At 50.1% G+C, this 17,420-nt stretch overlaps 1 protein-coding gene across 1 annotated transcript; it reads right to left on the bottom strand.

The window, feature by feature from the left end:
• Positions 1-1,731: 1,731 nt before the first annotated feature.
• Kctd2 (potassium channel tetramerization domain containing 2) lies at positions 1,732-17,304 on the bottom strand. The gene is made up of 6 exons (XM_042665485.1): positions 16,956-17,304; positions 14,465-14,573; positions 11,831-11,922; positions 8,659-8,754; positions 6,230-6,355; positions 1,732-4,249 (listed from the first exon to the last, which is right to left on the bottom strand). Exons 1-6 carry the CDS (start codon positions 17,292-17,294, stop codon positions 4,220-4,222), a joined length of 792 nt encoding a protein of 263 aa, XP_042521419.1. The 5' UTR covers positions 17,295-17,304; the 3' UTR covers positions 1,732-4,219.
• Between the last annotated feature and the right edge of the window lie 116 nt (positions 17,305-17,420).

Here is a 17,420-nt window from a genome sequence, read left to right as displayed (position 1 = left end):
CAAAAACAAAACAAAACAAAACATGGGAGTGAAAATAACTCAGAAGGTTGCTGTGGTGACTAAATGTGGTTCAGATTTCAGAACTTAATGGCCACTGCTTTCTGCTATCAGGCAAGTGGCCACAGGGTTGTGAGGATGTAATCAGAAATGTCTAAAGAAGCAAGCACTAAATCTGTGCTCATACCCAGACCATTCTCTCAGAGACAGCTTTAGGGAGCCCTTCCCAGGTGACTCTTCTGACTGAATCTACTCTCCCAAGTTAAACCAAGTCCATTCCACTTTCCTCATCCTCACCTGCCCATCACTCCAGGCTCCTCCCCCTAGCACGCGGTATAAATCCTGGTCTACCTTCTGAGGTTCAGCAGTCTCTTTGTTGCCACTCTTCTTGCGTTCTGCACTCCTCTTTAGCTGTGACAGAAGCTTCCTGGCTGCCTCTCTGGTCTACCATAAGGCTTGGAGACTCAGCCCTAGGATTTCAGGGCTAGCATATCTGCAGATGTGGAGCACCTGGCTGCATAAGTACCTATGGGCTCTAGCCCTGGGACGCAGGAGGCAGCCTGAGCAAGTCTAGAGGACAGAGCCTCCTTGCTCCTGCTGGTCATGTTCTTTTCTGCCTTCAGTCAAGTTCAAGAGTGCCCTGCCACCATCCAAGTTCTTCCTTTGCACATAAGCGCTTGTCAGCAGTTCACCTCAATTGAGCAAAATGGACATTTTATTTTAAATTTTATTATAAAGGTGATGTACAGAGGGGTTACCATTTTATAAGGGGTACATTTTTTGGAACAATGTTACTAGCTCCCTCATTTTCTACCCGCCCCCAAAAATGGGCATTTTGTAAAGAATGTTTCACTCCTTGATTTGCTAACATGTGCAACGCTTTCAGAACAGTACTCCTGCCAGAGTGCTGAGGTTACAGGCACGTTATTCTTTTTCTTTTTTTCTGATCAGTCATGGGACTTGAACTCTGGGCCTAGGCGCTGTCCCTCAGCTCTTCAGCTCAAGGCTAGCGCTCTACCACCTGAGCCACATCGCCACTTCCAGTTATCTGGTGGTTTATTGGACCCTCCTGCCTTGGCTAGCTTTGAACGGTGATCCTCAGATCTCAGCCTCCTGAGTAGCAAGGATTACAGGTGTGAGCCACTGGCACCTGGCTAGTCTTACTTTTCTTAACTCATTCTTCCATGCATACACCACCTGGTCACCTCTTTTCTTCCCTGCTCTTCCCTGGTGATCTAAGGTCTCCACACACGGCCCATCTGTCCCGCCTTCTGTCCCTCAGTACTTTCTGGGCCTTTCGAATTTAGTGAAGTGGAAGGAATAAGGACAGCATATGTCTGGCAATTTCAGCAGGAGCAGCAATGACGCTGTGTGAGGTACTCTTTTTTTTTTGTTGTTGTTGGTCGTGGGGCTTGAACTCTGGGCCTGGGCATTGTCCCTGAGCTCTTCAGCTCAAGGCGAGCGCTCTACCACTTGAGCTACAGCGCCACTTCCGGTTTTCTGGTGGTTTATTGGAGATAGGAGTCTCACGGTCTCTCCTGCCCAGGCTGGCTTTGAACCGCGATCCTCAGATCTCAGCCTCCTGAGTAGCTAGGATTACAGGCGTGAGCCACCAGCGCCCGGCTGTGTGAGGTACTCTTGAGGACGGGGGGTGGGAAGCCTGGGAAATGAGCGGGGCAGGGCCAGGGCACGCTGGGAGCCAGCAGTGTGGCACAAATACCTGAGGTCCACGACTCATATTTGTTTCATATCTTTATTGACAAAAAAAAGTCACAGCATTTCAAACTTTGTTCAGACACATGAACAGTAACAAGGGCACCCAAGAGTAACAGGCATGGTCCCAAAGGCCTGGGTCAAAGGCCATGTTGGAGGGTGTGCGCGTCCCTTCAGCCTTATTCCCTCAACCTCACTCTTCCCCCCACACTTGGCTGACCCCAGAGAGAAACGGCACAGCAGATTGTGCGGAGATGAAGTCCTGTTAGAGGAGGCTGGGCCCACACGGCCAAGTCAGGGGCCAGGTTCCGAGGAGAGGGGACAGCAGCACTCTGGGGCCCAGCCAGCATCACCTAGGCCCAGGCTTGGGCAGAGAAAAGGGCAGAAAGATGCTCCCACTTGGCAGTCCCCGAGGGCAGCCCTCCCTCTGCAGCGACCTGCCTGACTCTCCTGGGAAGAAATACTGAGTGAAACACTCCTCAGAAGCCTTAGAAACGAGTCACCCCAGATCCCAGACTACAGGACTCAAGTGACACAGGGCTGCGGTGAGGATGGGAACTTGTCACAGTCCTCTGGGAGACCAGAAATGCCAGTGATACGTTTTGTTTCCCAGAGACCGACTTGCCGTTCAGCAGCACTCCAAAGCACTCTAGAAGCTTAACTGAAGTAACAGTGCATCCGCCAGGCCTTTGCTGCCTGCACTCCAGCCTCTTCTCCCCTTCTCGCTGAACTTGGTGGTAGAACTGGGGTTGGGGTCACAAGCTGGCCTGGCTGGAGCCCGGGTGGTTTGACGCCGTTAGGTAGAGGGACAAAGGCCTGTACCAGAGTGAGGAGGCTCAAAGCCCCAAAGGGCTTCTCTTCCCAGTCTGACCTCACCTGCTCTTTCCAAAGTCCTCTGTCCTGTGGATAGAGCAACTCTTCCTGCATGTCTACTTCTTTTCACCACAGCCAAGCTTGTTTTCCTGAAAGACAGGCCTGGACAGAGGCCTGCGACCCTGTGGAAGAGGTGACGGGACTCCTGCAGCAGGAGGCTCATCTACTGTTGTACCTGTACGAACACTTCTGTACTCACACTGTGATGGCACGCAGGTGCAAACACGCTCACAATTCTATGCTACGCTACAGACACACAGAAAGGACAGAGTGAGAATGTGCAAGAAAAATGAACCCAGCTGGGCATGGTCTGCCAGGTGCTTAAAACACTTCCGGCAGAGTGGACAGATGTCTCTTGAACCCCTGGTGAGCAGCTGGGTGTTGGGACTGCAGAGAGCCTGGGCATTGAAGGCACCCAGGGTGCCAGGCAGTGCCAGGCCAGAGCCAGCTTTTACAGATGCTCTTTCTTGGGGTCCCCTGCCCTGCTCCACACGTATGCCATTTGGCTCCAAGCTGTCCAGGGGAAATGGCAGTGTCTCTGGCCCTGCCTTCTACAACTGCTCACAAAGACAGGGAAGCTCAGAGACGCACAGACCAGCTCTGCAGTTACCACCCCTGGGGGTTTGGGGCACGCTTATCAGAGGGGCACTCAGGGATCACCCGCCCAGCAGGCCCCAGGCAGGGCTGGCACAGTCACCAGGGCTGGTGTAGCAAGGCTGGAAACCAGGAGACATACAGTGCTGCCCTGCAGTCAGGGCATGTTCGGGGACAATCACAAAACAGGACTATTAGCTACAAGAGGACAACATTTGGCAACTTGCGCACGTCAAGCCACCAGAGGGTCAGTCCACAAGATCCTCTCTCTGGTCCAGTTTACAAAACTGACGACGGAAGATGGTCAACGGGTAAGAAGCAGTCATGCCCACTGCCTGGCTCCTTCATCTGTCCAACGTGGTTCGGGATGCCACCACCTCAAACCTCCCCTCAGGAGCAGGCAGGCCACGTGGGGCCAGCCACTGGGGCACACGGGGCAAAGTCTCTTGGAGGGGCCACCGCCCTCCCCTGCTTTGGAGGCTCTCTTTAAAGGAATGTGGGTCTTCCAGCAACAATATCTGCTCCCCCACACCTCCGTTTGGCACACTGAAGCTAGAGCTCTGCATCTCTCACACCCTTCTGGCTGTCTAAAAGGGGGAAGAATGGTCCAAAGGGGCTGTCAACATCCAAGCTGTACACCCGAGAGACCTGGCTCCGCTAAGGACAACGCTCCCTTCCTTGCTCTGGCTTCCTTGGCATTCTAGGCTATTTCCAAGGAGCTGGCCTTCATCTCCTTCCTTCAGATCCCTGAAAAGCTCCAACTGGGGACCCAGCCCAGCTGCCATTGTAAAAGTCTGTCATATGTTGGCTAAGAAAACAAAAGCAGGTTTCTGGAAAGCTCATCTGCAGCCAGAGGTGCATCTGCCTTCGGCGGGGTGGGGAATCCTTTGGTTCCAACCAGAACACCTCTCCCCTGGGGGCCAGGCTTGGCTGTGCTTTGCAGTAGCTCGGTTACTGTACAGGTGCAAGATTTCATGTCACAGAACTGCTCTGCTAGATCACTCTCCTTCCCCTCAGGATTCTGAAATATGCGACTCTCAGGTTACATCCGAGACCCCCTCTCCTGAAGAATCTGGAAGTGGAAGAGCAGGGAGAAGGCTGAGGGAAGGAACGGTCCACACGAGCTGAGGGCATGGCTTGGCAACAGAGCCAGGTGCTGGTTCCCTCACTGCACTGGAACAAGGAAGTGCTTAAAAGATTCAAATCAAAGCCGGGCACCAGTGGCTCACGCCTGTCATCCTAGCTACTCAGGAGGCTGAGATCTGAGGATCACAGTTCGAAGCCAGCCCAGGCACAAAAGTCCATGACTTTTTTTTTGGGGGGGGGGGCGGGGGGTTGGTTGTAGGGCTTGAACTCTGGGCCTGGGCGCTGTCCCTCAGCTCTTCAGCTCAAGGCTATCGCTCTACCACTTGAACTACAGCGCCACTTCCGGTTTTCTGGTGGTTTATTGGAGATAAGACTTTCTTGCCCGGGCTGGCTTTGAACTGTGATTCTCAGATCTCGGCTTCCTGAGTAGCTAGGATTACAGAAGGGAGACACTGGCACCCAGTCCATGAGACTCTTATCTCCAATAAATCACTCAGAAAACCAGAAGTGGCACTGTGGCTCAAGTGGTAGAGCGCTAGCCTTGAGCTGAAGAGCTCAGAGACAGCACCCAGGCCCAGAGTTCAAGACGCATGACTGACCAAAAAAAAATTAAATCATAGCAAATATTCTAACTGCAGTAGAATGAAGTTTGAAATCCATCAGGAAACCTGGGTACTGTGGCTCAAGCCTGTGATCCTAGATACTGAAGACTGGGGGAATTGTGGTATGAGGCCAATTTGGGCCAAAGAAGTGAATGAGATCCCATCTCCATCAATGGTCGGGCACAGTAGTATGCACGTATCATTCTAGTACTTTTAGCACAAATAGAGGATCACAGACCAGGCTTGCCTGGGCATAGAGCAAGGCTATTATCTCAAAAATAAGCAATGCTGAAGTGCAGGTGTGGTTCAAGGGATAGGGCACCAGCCTTGAGTGGAAAAAGCCAAGGAAGAGCACAAGGCTTTGAGTTAAAGCCCCAGTTCTGGCACAAAGCAAGCATGCAAACAAACAACTCATAATAATAAAATAATAATGCAAAAAGGTTTTGCAGAATATCTTATGTGCTAGAACACCTAACTAGCAAGTATGAGGCCCAGTATTCAAATGCCATTCAGTACTGCCAATAAGTATTAAAATATTAAATTAATAATAAAAATGGTTGAACAGGGGCTGGGAAGGTAGCTCAGTGGTAGAGTGCTTGCTTTACATGCATGAGGCCCTGGGTTCAATTCCTCAGTACCACATAAACAGAAAAAAGTCAGAAGTGGCACTGTGGCTCAAGTGGTAGAGCGCTAGCCTTGAGCTGAAGAGCGGAGGAACAGTGCCCAGGCCCAGAGCTCAGGCCCCATGACTGCCAAAAAAAAAAAAAAAAATGGTTGAACAAAGAGATGACCCTGCCTAGCTACTTCCACAGGCATCTGTGAGCACGTGGCCCTGGGTCAGCCGAAGCAGCAGGGCAGGCAGAGCCCCTGCCACACTGAGCGCCTGACTGCAGAAGGCCTGCCTGCTAAACGCAGCAGGCCCTGAAGTTTGTGTACTGTTAGGCCTGCTTTCCCACGCTACAGGACCAGGCCAAGGTCACCACTGACAGATAGTTCAGAAGCGTGTGTGGAACACAGTGGAGGAGAAGGTAACAGCCTAAGACAACTTCAACTCTCTCCTCTAAGGCCCTGAAAAGAACAAAGGTGGACACTTTCCCCTTCTCTCTGGGTGGCCATCATCATCGCCATGAAGCCCTTCTTTTGCTGACTTGACAGAGGCTGGAGAATCCACCCTGGCAAACCCGTGGCTGCTCTGAGCCCTGGCACAGGAGGGAAGCGCACCGTGGGCTGCAGGGGCAGGGCAGAGGAGCAGCGCTGAACACAACCTGGGGAAGCTGAGGGTCCCACCACCCCTGGACTATGTGGTCCAGGCTGGCCCTCAACTCTGGATTCTCAGGAGTGGGCCTGGCTTTTTTCTTTCTTACCTTTGCCTTTTCACTCGGCTCTATGACAATGCCGTTGGTAGAATTATTTAGTTCTCTGGAGACGACACAGAGGAATTCTGCCTGGTCCTCATTTCCATAGTTATAGGAGGAGCCGATGCTGATTAGCTGACAAAAGAAGAAAATGGTAACCATGTAAACAGTGGTCTTCTAACAGTCAAGCGTGCTGGGCACTGGTGGCTCACACCTGTAATCCTAGCTACTCAGGAGGCTGAGATCTGAGGATCGCAGCTCAAAGCTAGCCCAGGCAGAAAACTCTTCAGGAGACCCTTATCTCCAATAAACTACTTAAAAACTGGAAGTGGCACTGTGGTTCAAGTAGTAGAGTGCTATCCTTGAGCACAAAGAGGCTCAAAGACAATGCCCAGGCCCTGAGTTAAAGCCCCACAACTGACAGGAAAAAAAGAAAAAGAAAAAAATACTCAAGTGCCTCATAAATCACATGCCCTCTGACTGGACTTGATAATTTTTTGTCTGGAAGAGGAAGAACTCTCTGCTGAGCCAGGGGAGTAACGGCCTCTGCTGTTCATCAAGACACCAAGAGTGAGGCTTCCCTAAGAAGAAAAGCCGGAGTCCCAGCCTTGCCCCTTACCCAAGAAACCACAAAGCAGCAGTGAGCAGCATACAGTCACTCTCCCTCTGCAGGTCTCTAAATAAGCATGGACATCTGCTTCAGCCAAAACAGAACTGGCTCATCAGAAAGCAGGCGTCTGGGGGCTGGGAAGGTGGTAGAGCGCTTGCCGTGCATGCTTGAGGCCCTGGGTTCGATTCCTCAGCACCACATAAGAGAAAAAGCCGGAAGTGGCGCTGTGGCTCAAGTGGTAGAGCACTAGCCTTGAGCTGAAGAGCTGAGGGACAGCGCCCAGGCCCAGAGTTCAGGCCCCACAACCAGACCCCCCCAAAAAAAGAAAGCAGGAGTCTGAGACAAGAGACTGTGGCGCAAGGTGGAAGGTTCTACGTGAACCAAAGGCGTGTGCTGCTAGCACTCGTAACTCTTGGAGAACGGAACTCAGAATTGAGTTCTAAAGGGAGAAGCTGAGTCAGAGAGCAAGGGCTTCCTCCCAGGCAGGCAAGGCCTCAAGTAGGAAGACCCCAACTGTATGATTAGAGAGGGGGGCCCCACCCTGCTGTATGATTAGAGGCCCCCTTGCCCCTCTGTGTGACTGGGAGGGCACCTCAGCCTGCTGTATGACCCGGGGGGAGGGGGGGGCACCTCACCCTGCTGTATGATTAGAGGGACCCCTTGCTCCTCTGTGCGACCGGGAGGGCACCTCACCCTGCTGTATGACTGGGGGGGGCACCTCACCAACCCCTACGCCCAACCTCGTCCATGCCATAAAAGCATGGTCCTCCATGGGGTGTCCTCCACGTGGGAAAACAACGTAAGAGCTGGGGTGCAGCGCAGTGATAGAGCATGCGCCCACCAGCTCACCTGAGGCCCTGGGCCCCATTCTCAGCATATTCTTTGCTTCAGGGAAAAACGCTAATGGGGTGGAGACCAATCAACTCCAGGCAGTGCTTTGCGGGCACAGGGGCAGGACTGCCGCAGAAGGCAGGCGGGGAACAGTCCAGCACTGGCTCTGAGGACAGACGTGGGCTGCATGGGAACTGTAACCTAACAGTAATTCCACAGACTCCAACTTTTATCTTTGTGGGTGAGTTTATGGTGACAGTTTAGCTGGCCTCTTCAACTCTTTACAGCAACTGGCACAATCCATGTAAAATGTTTTCCAATAGCCACTCAGCCTTCCTGTAACTTTGAAGAGGAACAATCCTGCCACCTAGTGGAAGAAGAAAGCAACGCCCAGACTCAGTGGGCTTGGTTCTGACCGGGGAGAATGATGGGAGGGGAAGTGGCACTGTGGCTCAAGTGTAGAGCACTCACCCTGAGCTGCAAAGCTCAGGGACAGCGCCCAGACCCAGAGTTCAGGCCCCACAACTAACCAAAAACAAAACAAAACAAAACACCACATAACAACAACTTGTGAAAGAAAAATAATGATGGGAGGGGACCACACTCTGGTTCTTGCTGACCCTCCCAGTAAAGCTTTAAGGTGGCTGGTTTACACATCAGAATTCAAAATCTCTCCCCGGGGCTTGTTGTTGAATCTGTCTTCTTTAGGGACTCATTCTAGAATATGCCAACAAAATACTTGTGGGAAGGAAAAGCAAAAGGAGGGCTTTCTGGACACAGACCAGCACTGTCAAGTTCAAGCTCTGGATGCAAACAAAGCTGGTGGATGTGGCCCATCTCTCCGCCGCCACCACATGCTACTGGACGAGTGGTGAACACCATTGGCTCTCTCTTCCCACCCCTCCCAGGGTACTGACTGGCTGGTGATGGTGGAGCTGTGCCCTCCCCTCCCCACGATGAAGTCCTGCCTAGGGTTGCTGCTCTTTGAGATGTTTACCTGCTCAAATTTCCAGCCGTCAGACATGGTGGAGACCATCTGTGTGAGCTCCTCCTCTTGACACTGCAGGACCCTGTACACGTGCTTCACGGGGCCCTGCAACAAACACACAGGCTAAGAAGAGCAACGCTAAGAACACGATCATTTACTCTCTCTGCCCACCCACATGCCTCCTCCACAAACAGCACTGTGGCTTCCCAATGACCGCTCAGCCAAGGGCCCAAGAACACAGACCAGTGGGCAAAATAATTCTGAATTTTGGAAGGCTGAATTACATTTGAGCAATCATGTTAACAAACTCAGATTTCATCATTTCACCAATTAGTTTGCATGAAACAGTCACATTTTTTTCTGAAGTGGTTTATATCTGATTTATATCTTAAAGTGAATGTTATGTATTGATTTCCCCCCTTATCCTCCCTGTTCATCATGGGGCCTGAACTCTGGGCCTGGGCGCTGTCCCTCAGCTCTTCAGCTCAAGACTAGCACTCTACTACTTGAGCCACAGTGCCGCTTCCAGCTTTTTCTGTTTATGTGGTGCTGAGGAATTAAACCCGGGGCCTCATGCATGCAAGGCAGAGTCTCACTAAGCCACCTTTCCCAGCCCCATATATTGATTTTTATCTACACTGATATGAATGGTAATAGGAATAACATCAATATGTTAAATTTATCAAAGAGGAAGCATACTATGTACAAATACCCAAGGTATTTTTACCTCTGCTGATGCTACCTAAGAGTGCTTCAGGGTTAAACATTAGTATTCCTGTCACAGAAGTACAGTATAATAAAATATAAATATTAGGGTTTTGTCTCATCCTAAGCAGAGCTCTTTAAACCTTTGGAATTTCCTAATAAGAGAATCTTGGTAGGTGTGATTGTATCTGCCTGTAATCTCAGCACTAAGGAGGCTGAGGCAGGAGGATTGTGAGTTCAAGGCCAACTCTTAACTACACAGTGAGACCTAGTCTCACTTTAAAACAAAGCATTGATCAAGATGTACTGTACTTATAAACTGATTTGTTCAACTGAAACCCCTTTGTACAACTATTAAAAGAAAAAAAAAAAAAGAAAGTCATTTGAGGCTGTGTGTAGCTTAATCGCAAACTTTGTCTCAAAAAGCCTAAAAAATAAAGGGACAAATCCTCTGAAGTTTTCAGTGGTTCTATCACACACTTGGGAATTAACCAAAAGTTCTATTACAAAGTTTAGAACATCGCAATGACCTATGACATCTGAGAGCTGCTACCTTGCCCACTCTTTCTTTGCTTGCTGTGAAAAGCACTTGCAGAACGTATTAATGGAGACAGCCAAGGAGCTGGAATAGTGGCAGCCACTAAGAGATAAGCAGCCCTCACAATAGAGTGGGTTATGACCCCTACATCTTGGGCTTTGAGCGACTTCAGACAAGCCAAAGGCAGTAATCTTTGAAAATCCAAACAGAGCCAACTTCTTAGAATGACCAGTGACAAGAGGAAAAGAGGTCCTTTGAACAAAATCAAATCCATTCCTCAGCGTTTCACTCAATGAAGAGGACAGATGGAAAGATCAATTAACATCAAAAAGGTCTTGACATTCCTAGAACAAAAAAGCTTCCAACTGGGTCTGAGTCCATGAGCCTTCAGAACCTAGAGAACTAATTAAGTGAATTGCTGTGATCAAATAGAAACCTTATAATAATGCTCTCAAAGAATTAACTGATGGCAAAGAATGTACAATGTTCAGGCTCCATGATTTGAATGCTTTCAAATTATGTAATTGATAGTAACATCAAAATTTCTATGAAGCAATCCAGGTTTTCAGAATATGGAAAATTGAGATATAAGCTACCTTTCCACAATGTCGAAAGCATTAAGTGCCTATAGCAATAAAATATCCGTGAACTGTAAGACCCTGATGACCCTAGCTCATGGTTCCACATGGTAATCCACACATCAACACATGCTATCCATGGACATCAGGTTTTCATGAGGTGTGAGGCTCTTAGTTCAATTCTAGTTCCCTTAAAAAAAAGAAGTATGCCAGGGCTGGGAAAGTGGCTCAGTGGTAGAGTGCTTGCCTTGCATGCCTGAGGCCCTGGGTTCGATTCCTCGGTACCACATAAGCAAAAAGAAAAAAGCCAGAAGTGGCACTGTGGCTCAAGTGGTAGAGTACTAGCCTTGAGCTGAAGAGCTGAGGGATAGCGCCCAGGCCCAGAGTTCAGGCCCCACGACCAGACCTCCCCACCCCCCCCAAAAAAAAGTATGCCAGGCACTGGTGGCTAATCAGGAGGCCGAGATCTGAAGATCACAGCTCAAAGCCTGCCTAGGCAGAAAAATCTGTGACACACTTATCTCCAATCACCAAGAAGCTGGAGGAGCTGTGGCCCAAGTAGTAGAATACTAACCTTGAGCAAAAGCTTATGGCTAGCATCTAGGCCCTGAGTTCAAGCCCCAAAACTGGCACCAAAAAAAAGTGTTCAGCAGTTGATCCTATGGTGGCTATTCAAATGCATGCTGAAGAACATGTGAAATAAGCCAAGTCCATCCGATCATCTCTCCTTCCTCAACACAGACAGGAAACTCTGTTTCATTTCTACTGCTATGGCCACTGCATTAATATGAAAATCCAGCCAGGCGCCAGTGGCTCACGCCTGTATTCCTAGCTACTCAGGAGGCTGAGATCTGAGAATCACAGTTCAAAGCCAGCCCGGGCAGGAAAGTCCGTGAGACTCTTATCTCCAATAAACCACTAGAAAACTGGAAGTGGCTGTGGCTTAAGTAGTAGAGCGCTCGCCTTGAGCTGAAGAGCTGAGGGACAGCGCCCAGGCCCAGAGTTCAAGCCCCACGACCCACCAAAAAAAAAAAAAGGAGACACTCTGTCAGGGAGAACGGGTCTGGCACCTAATGTGCCCAGCCTTGAGTTCCTCCCTCTACCGGGCAGCCAGCACTGACAAGCTCCCCTTAGGGACACGGGCGCCTCAGCTTTCGGCTATTTCTCCTTCATATCTTAGCTCTAAACAACTCTGGCTGAGAATGTTCCATCTGTTCAGTGGACTGACAGGCAGGGTTCTACCCTGACCTACAAATCTGAGGGGAAAGGGATCCTTTTCAGATCATACCCAGACAGACAGACACACACACACACAGAGGCACTGGAGATGTTTTTCCCATAGCAGTTCAAAACACCTTACCTGTGAAGTTCTGTTCTCATTGTCTCGTATCCTTTCCTTGACCAGCCGCACAAGAGATGCGATATTGTAAAACTCGGCTTCTTCCAGCACACCTAGAACAAGGACAAGACTGTAGTGAGACACTCGTGATTTCACCAGGACACCAGCAGTAAGATGGCTAAAAGCGTGTTTTTCAAGCACACATCTAGTCTCTCCCTGAGCACAGGGTTGGTCTGCTCTGCTCACTGTCTCCTCCTGGCGCAGGCCATTAGCTGCGGGTACCTTTTCCATATGTCACTTGGTTCCGGGAGCTAGTCACACTGGACACCTCCTGAGCTTGCGGTTTTTATCCAGTTGGCTCTAAAAAGGACTGGCAGACAGATGCATGGATGCAGAATTATAGGGATCAAATTTAATAGGATACTTGTTATTTCGGCAATTTTCAAAGTCAATCAGGGCAGGGGATGTAGCTCAGGGCAATGCTTGCCTAATAGGCACAAGGCCCTAGGGTGGCCCAGCTAGAAAATAGATAAGTAAATAATTTTTTAAAGGCAATAAATCATTGAAAGATTCTCATGCTAAATAAAGTCAAAAACCTCGTATAGATCAAGCATGAGATGAATGCTCTTGTACCAGGAAAAATATTGTTACCAAAAGGTAATTACTGCCAAGCACTGGTGGCTCATGTCTATAATCCTAGCTACTCAGGAGGCTGAAGTCTGAGGATTGCAGTTCAAAGCCAGCCTGGGCAGGAAAATGTGTGTGTTTTTTTAAATTTTTTGTTTTTGGTGGGTTATGGGGCTTGAACTCTGGGCCTGGGCACTGTCCCTCAGCTCTTTAGCTCAAGGCTAGTGCTCTACCACTTGAGCCACAGCACCACTTCTGGTTTTCTGGTGGTTCACTGGAGATAAGAGTCTCACGAACTTTCCTGCGTGGGCTAGTTTTGCACCTCGATCCTCAGATCTCAGCCTCCTGATTAGGATTACAGGTGTGAGCCATCAGCACCTGGCAATTATTATTACCTTTGTATGAGTCTGGAGTGTTTGAACTAAGCCTCAAGCTTCTGGGCAGGCACTGTTACCAAGTGAGCCACACCTCCAGTCCCTTTTCATATTTCTTATTTTCAGAGTATTATCTTGCTTTATGTCTGGGCTAGCCTATGCTTGGGCTAGCCTGGGCTTTGATAACTCCTACTTGTGCCTCTGAGTGTCAATACAGATGAAGGTGTGTGCCACCGTACTCAGCCTTCGTGCTTCCTGCCCCTGGAGCAGGGATAACTGATGTCCATCACCAAGCCCAGCCACTGGTTGAGACAGAGTTTCAAGAATGTTTTCTGTTTGGCTGGGCTTGAACTGCAATCCTCCAAACCTCCCCTCCCAAGTAGCTACAATGATAGCCTTGAGCTACCTTACCTGACTGAGAGCAGGAATCAGAGTGAGAGCAAGAGAGGGAGAGAGAGCAACTCTGTTACCAGCTGAAATAGAGTTGTTTATTTCACTAATGAGGACAGCCACTGCAAGCTTTCTGGCTTAGAGCGATCACTCAGGGTGTCCTGGATCCAAGGAAAGGCCCCCATTTTCCACAGAAGGCCTCCAGGGACACCAAACCAAGCCTTTAGAAAGAGGACCAGACCCACTTACAGCCTAAACACTCTACAAACCAGTAATACACTTGACAATGTCCTGGAGAATGAATTAGGTCAGCTGCAAAAATGTACAGGGAAGCATGAGACCAGAGTCTTAAAAAGAAATGAGGCCAAGCCTTTATCTTTTTTTTTTTTTCAGTTGCAGATTCAAACTAAAATTGAAAACATAAATAACCAGATGGCAGAGAGTAGTGCTTCAGGCAATAGCCATTCACCACCAGCACATAAACAGATAGATATAAGTAAAGATAGATGTTGACAGCCGGGCGCTGGTGGCTCACGCCTGTAATCCTAGCTACTCAGGAGGCTGAGATCTGAGGATTGTGGTTCAAAGCCAGCCCTGGCAGGACAGTCCATGAGACTCTTATTTCCAATAAACCACCAGAAAACTGGAAGTGGCACTGTGGTTCAAGTGGTAGGTAGAGTGCTATCCTTGAACTGAAAAGCTGAGGGACAGCACCCAGGTCCAGAGTTCAAGACCCATAACTGACCAAAAAAAAAAGAAGATAGATGTTGACAACTGTGCAGGTTTGAATGAAAACTACTAAAGCTGTCTGCAAAGCAAGCTACCCATCCTCCTTCTCACTGCGGAAGCTGAGTAGGCCCAGTGGATCTTTCCTCAACACAATTCTTTTAAGACAAGCCTAGGTAATTGACAGCTCCCTGTCCATTTTCTTTCTTTTTTTTTTTTTGCCGGTCATGGACCTGAACTTGGGCCCTGGGCGCTGTCCCTCAGCTCTTCAGCTTAAGGCAAGCACTCTACCCCTTAAGCCACAGCGACACCTCCGGCTTTTTCTGTTTATGTGGTGCTGAGGAATGGAACCCAGGGCCTCATGCATGCAAGGCAAGCACTCTACCACTGAGCCACCTTCCCAGCCCTCCCTGTCCACTTTCATAAACCTGTATGACCCACCTGCACAGGAGCCTATAAAACTTCAAACTAAACTCAAGGCTGCGCGATAGCTTAATTGACGTGAATTTTGAAAAGGCCCAGGGCAAATGGTTCTTACCTTCTTCTGCCAACTCCTTAGTAATGATGAGTTTCCCGTGGCGGAGGTAGTTTAGGATAGGACCGAAGTAGGTGGGGTCTCTGTCAATCAGATACGCTCCAGTCTCATCCTGCCAACCAAGCACAAGGAGTCATTGTGAAGCTTTCAGGAGCATTTTAAAACTGAGTACTGTTCTCATCTTTGCCAGTGCCCAGAGACAACAATTCATTCCACCAACTAAGTTTTATAGTTAAGCCTGGTATGGTGGCATAAGGCTATAATGCCAGCACTTAGGGTGGCTGAGGCAGGAAGATACCGAGTCAGTTGACCTAATTCATTCTCCAGTTTGTCAGGTGACAAGTGGTCTGTCAGGTGGTGGCCAGTCTGGGTTACGTAGTGAGACCTTGTCTCAAAAAAACAAAAACAAGCCGGGCGCTGGTGGCTCACGCCTGTAATCCTAGCTACTCAGGAGGCTGAGATCTGAGGATCGAGGTTCAAAGCCAGCCCGGGCAGGAGAGACCGTGAGACTCCTATCTCCAACAAACCACCAGAAAACCGGAAGTGGCGCTGTAGCTCAAATGGTAGAGTGCTCGCCTTGAGCTGAAGAGCTGAGGGACAGCGCCCAGGCCCAGAGTTCAAGCCCCACGACCACAAAAAAAAAAAAAAAAAAAGCAAATAAACCTCTATATAGTGTATGCCGATGGCTTATGCCTGTAATTCTAGTTACCCAGGAGGCTGAGATGTGAGGATTAAAGTTTGAAATCAGCCCAGGCAGGAAAAATCTGTGAAACTCATCTCTAATTAGCTACCAAGAAGCCTGAATTGAAGTGTGGCTCAAGTGGTAGAACTCTAGGCTAAGAAGAGTGCCCAGGCCCTGATTTAAGCCTCAGTACTGGCACATGCATGAACACAAGCACACACATGTATGCATACATCACCACCACACACACACATAGACACAAAGATAAGTTTTATTACACATTTGCTTATTGCAAACTCTAGACCCAGAAGATAGCTTTTGGCATCTTGTGCTTTAAGATCATTTCAGGTCAGGTATCAGATGCACAGTCATACCCAGATTATTTACTGGCTTAAATTTCTATGATCTTTGGACAACTACCAATATTTTTGTGGTTGCTGGATTCAGGATATGAGAAGGAAGAAAATGTCACGCTGTGTGTTTTAGATCTGTGCTTCAGATAGATAATATTTTTCTATTGCCCCTGGACCTCATTCCTAATTCTAAGAAAACCTGTGTTCAATTGGCAACCCTCCTGGAGTTCAAGGCCAGTGGGAGTCTGCACTGCCAGCTGTAATCTTACACACCCTAGCTCTGTGCCCAGAGGAAGCGTGGTACTGCCAGGACTTGGCTCTGAGCAGCTTTAATCCTACTCATCTTTACAGTAAAAGGAACATGAAGAAACTGGCTTATAGAGCCATAAGGAAGATCTAGAGTATACAAAAATAATTCCTTCATCAAAATGGGTTCTGGAATCGTGTGTGTGTGTGTGTGTGTGTGTGTGTGTGTCCTGGGACTTTAGGGTCTGAGAGCTATTCCTGAGGTTTTGTGCTCAAGGATAGCCCTCTACCACTTGAGCCACACCTCCACTTTCAACTTTTGGATGGTTAACTGGAGATAAGAATTTCACAGACATTCCTGTTCCATTTGGCTTCAAACTGGTGATCTGCAGATCTCAGCTCACTGACTAGCTAGGATTACAGGTGTGTGCCCCCCAGCACCTGGCTTTGATACCATCTATTAAGAGATGAATAGATGAAATTGATAAATGTATATGCAGCCCTGGCTGTGTCTTAAGATAACCTAAAGATGAACCTGCATACGTTGAAATAGTTTGTCTTTTCACTTCTTTATCCTTTAGTATCTCGCCCAACAACATTCCCAGGTCCTCATTTTCCCCAGCTCTTGGCAGGTCAGCTTATATGTGTAGCGGGCAAATGTCACCTTTTTCCCAAGGACGCATTTGATCGCAAATACAGACCTAAACACTGACTACTATCACATACACGTCCCGGGACCAGAACTTCGGGAAAGCCGGGTGCTTTCTTTCACAAGCAGCACGTCGTGGAAGCCGTTATCTGACCCAGGCTTGGACTCAACTTTGTATAGGGGTTCAAGAGGAAATCTGAGAGAAAGCTACAAAGATGCCTTCGCTCACCCTGACCCAGTTCTGGATGCATCTGGTACCGGCAGTGAGGGGCTGAAGAAAAATCCAGGGGAAAAAAATTCACTCATGCAGACCTGAGAGGCTGGGGACGAGGGGCAGAGAATTTGGGAGAGGGGTGTGGACGGGGTGGCCCTTCGCGGGTGGACAGGGAGGGGTCAGACGGCAAGCCGGGGCGTGCCTGAGGATGGGGGGGAGGGGTCCTGGACTCCCGATGCCAGAGGTGGGGGGGGGCAGAGGGTAAGGGTCGCGGCCTGAGGGTCGGTGTGGCGACCAGGAGGAAGGAGGGGGTCGGCAGGGCCGGGGGCGCGCCCGAGGGCGGGGCGCACCTTATCCGAGTCCAGCTCCGGGTCCTCCTGGCAGCAGAGGCGGCAGAGGAAGGACTTGGGCTCCCGGCCCAGGGTCTGTCGGGTGGTCACGAAGTAGGTGCCGCCCACGTTCAGCCGGACCCAGCGGGCCGCGCCGCCGCCCCCGGCCCGCTCGGGGGGCCCCGGCCCCGGCTCCAGGGGCTGCGCGACGGCCGCGGGCTGGCGGCCGTGCCCGCGGGGCGTGGGGCCCGTCGGGCGAGGGCTGGGGGGTCCGCGGCCCGGGCCGCTCCCGTCGCCCGCCCCGCTCCCGCCGCCGCCTCCCAGCCCCGCCATCGCCGGGTCCAGCTGCAGCTCCGCCATCTTGGGCCACCGCCGCCGCCGCCGCCGCCGCTGCCCGCGCACCGCCGGGCCGGCCCATTTCTCGGCAGGGAGAGCCGGGCCGGCCCATCGGCGGGGGTGGGGCGGGGGGAGCGGACGGGAGCGCCC

The sequence above is a fragment of the Dipodomys spectabilis genome, unplaced genomic scaffold (assembly GCF_019054845.1).
Source record: "Dipodomys spectabilis isolate Male_0828 unplaced genomic scaffold, ASM1905484v1 ptg000329l, whole genome shotgun sequence".
Classification (NCBI taxonomy): Eukaryota; Metazoa; Chordata; class Mammalia; order Rodentia; family Heteromyidae; genus Dipodomys; species Dipodomys spectabilis.
Note: the sequence above shows the minus strand (reverse complement) of the source record. Positions and strands in the feature narration are given on the sequence as shown.

What these genes read in the sequence shown, in the direction of transcription:
- Kctd2 (XM_042665485.1), bottom strand. Translation starts at nt 17,294, where the DNA reads ATGGCGGAGCTGCAGCTGGACCCGGCGATGGCGGGGCTGGGAGGCGGC. An exon ending in TAAGGAGTTGGCAGAAGAAG is followed by an intron (nt 11,923 to 14,464) that starts GTAAGAACCATT and finishes TCCTTGTTCTAG; the next exon opens with GTGTGCTGGAAGAAGCCGAG. An exon ending in ACGGCTGGAAATTTGAGCAG is followed by an intron (nt 6,356 to 8,658) that starts GTAAACATCTCA and finishes TTCTTTTGTCAG; the next exon opens with CTAATCAGCATCGGCTCCTC.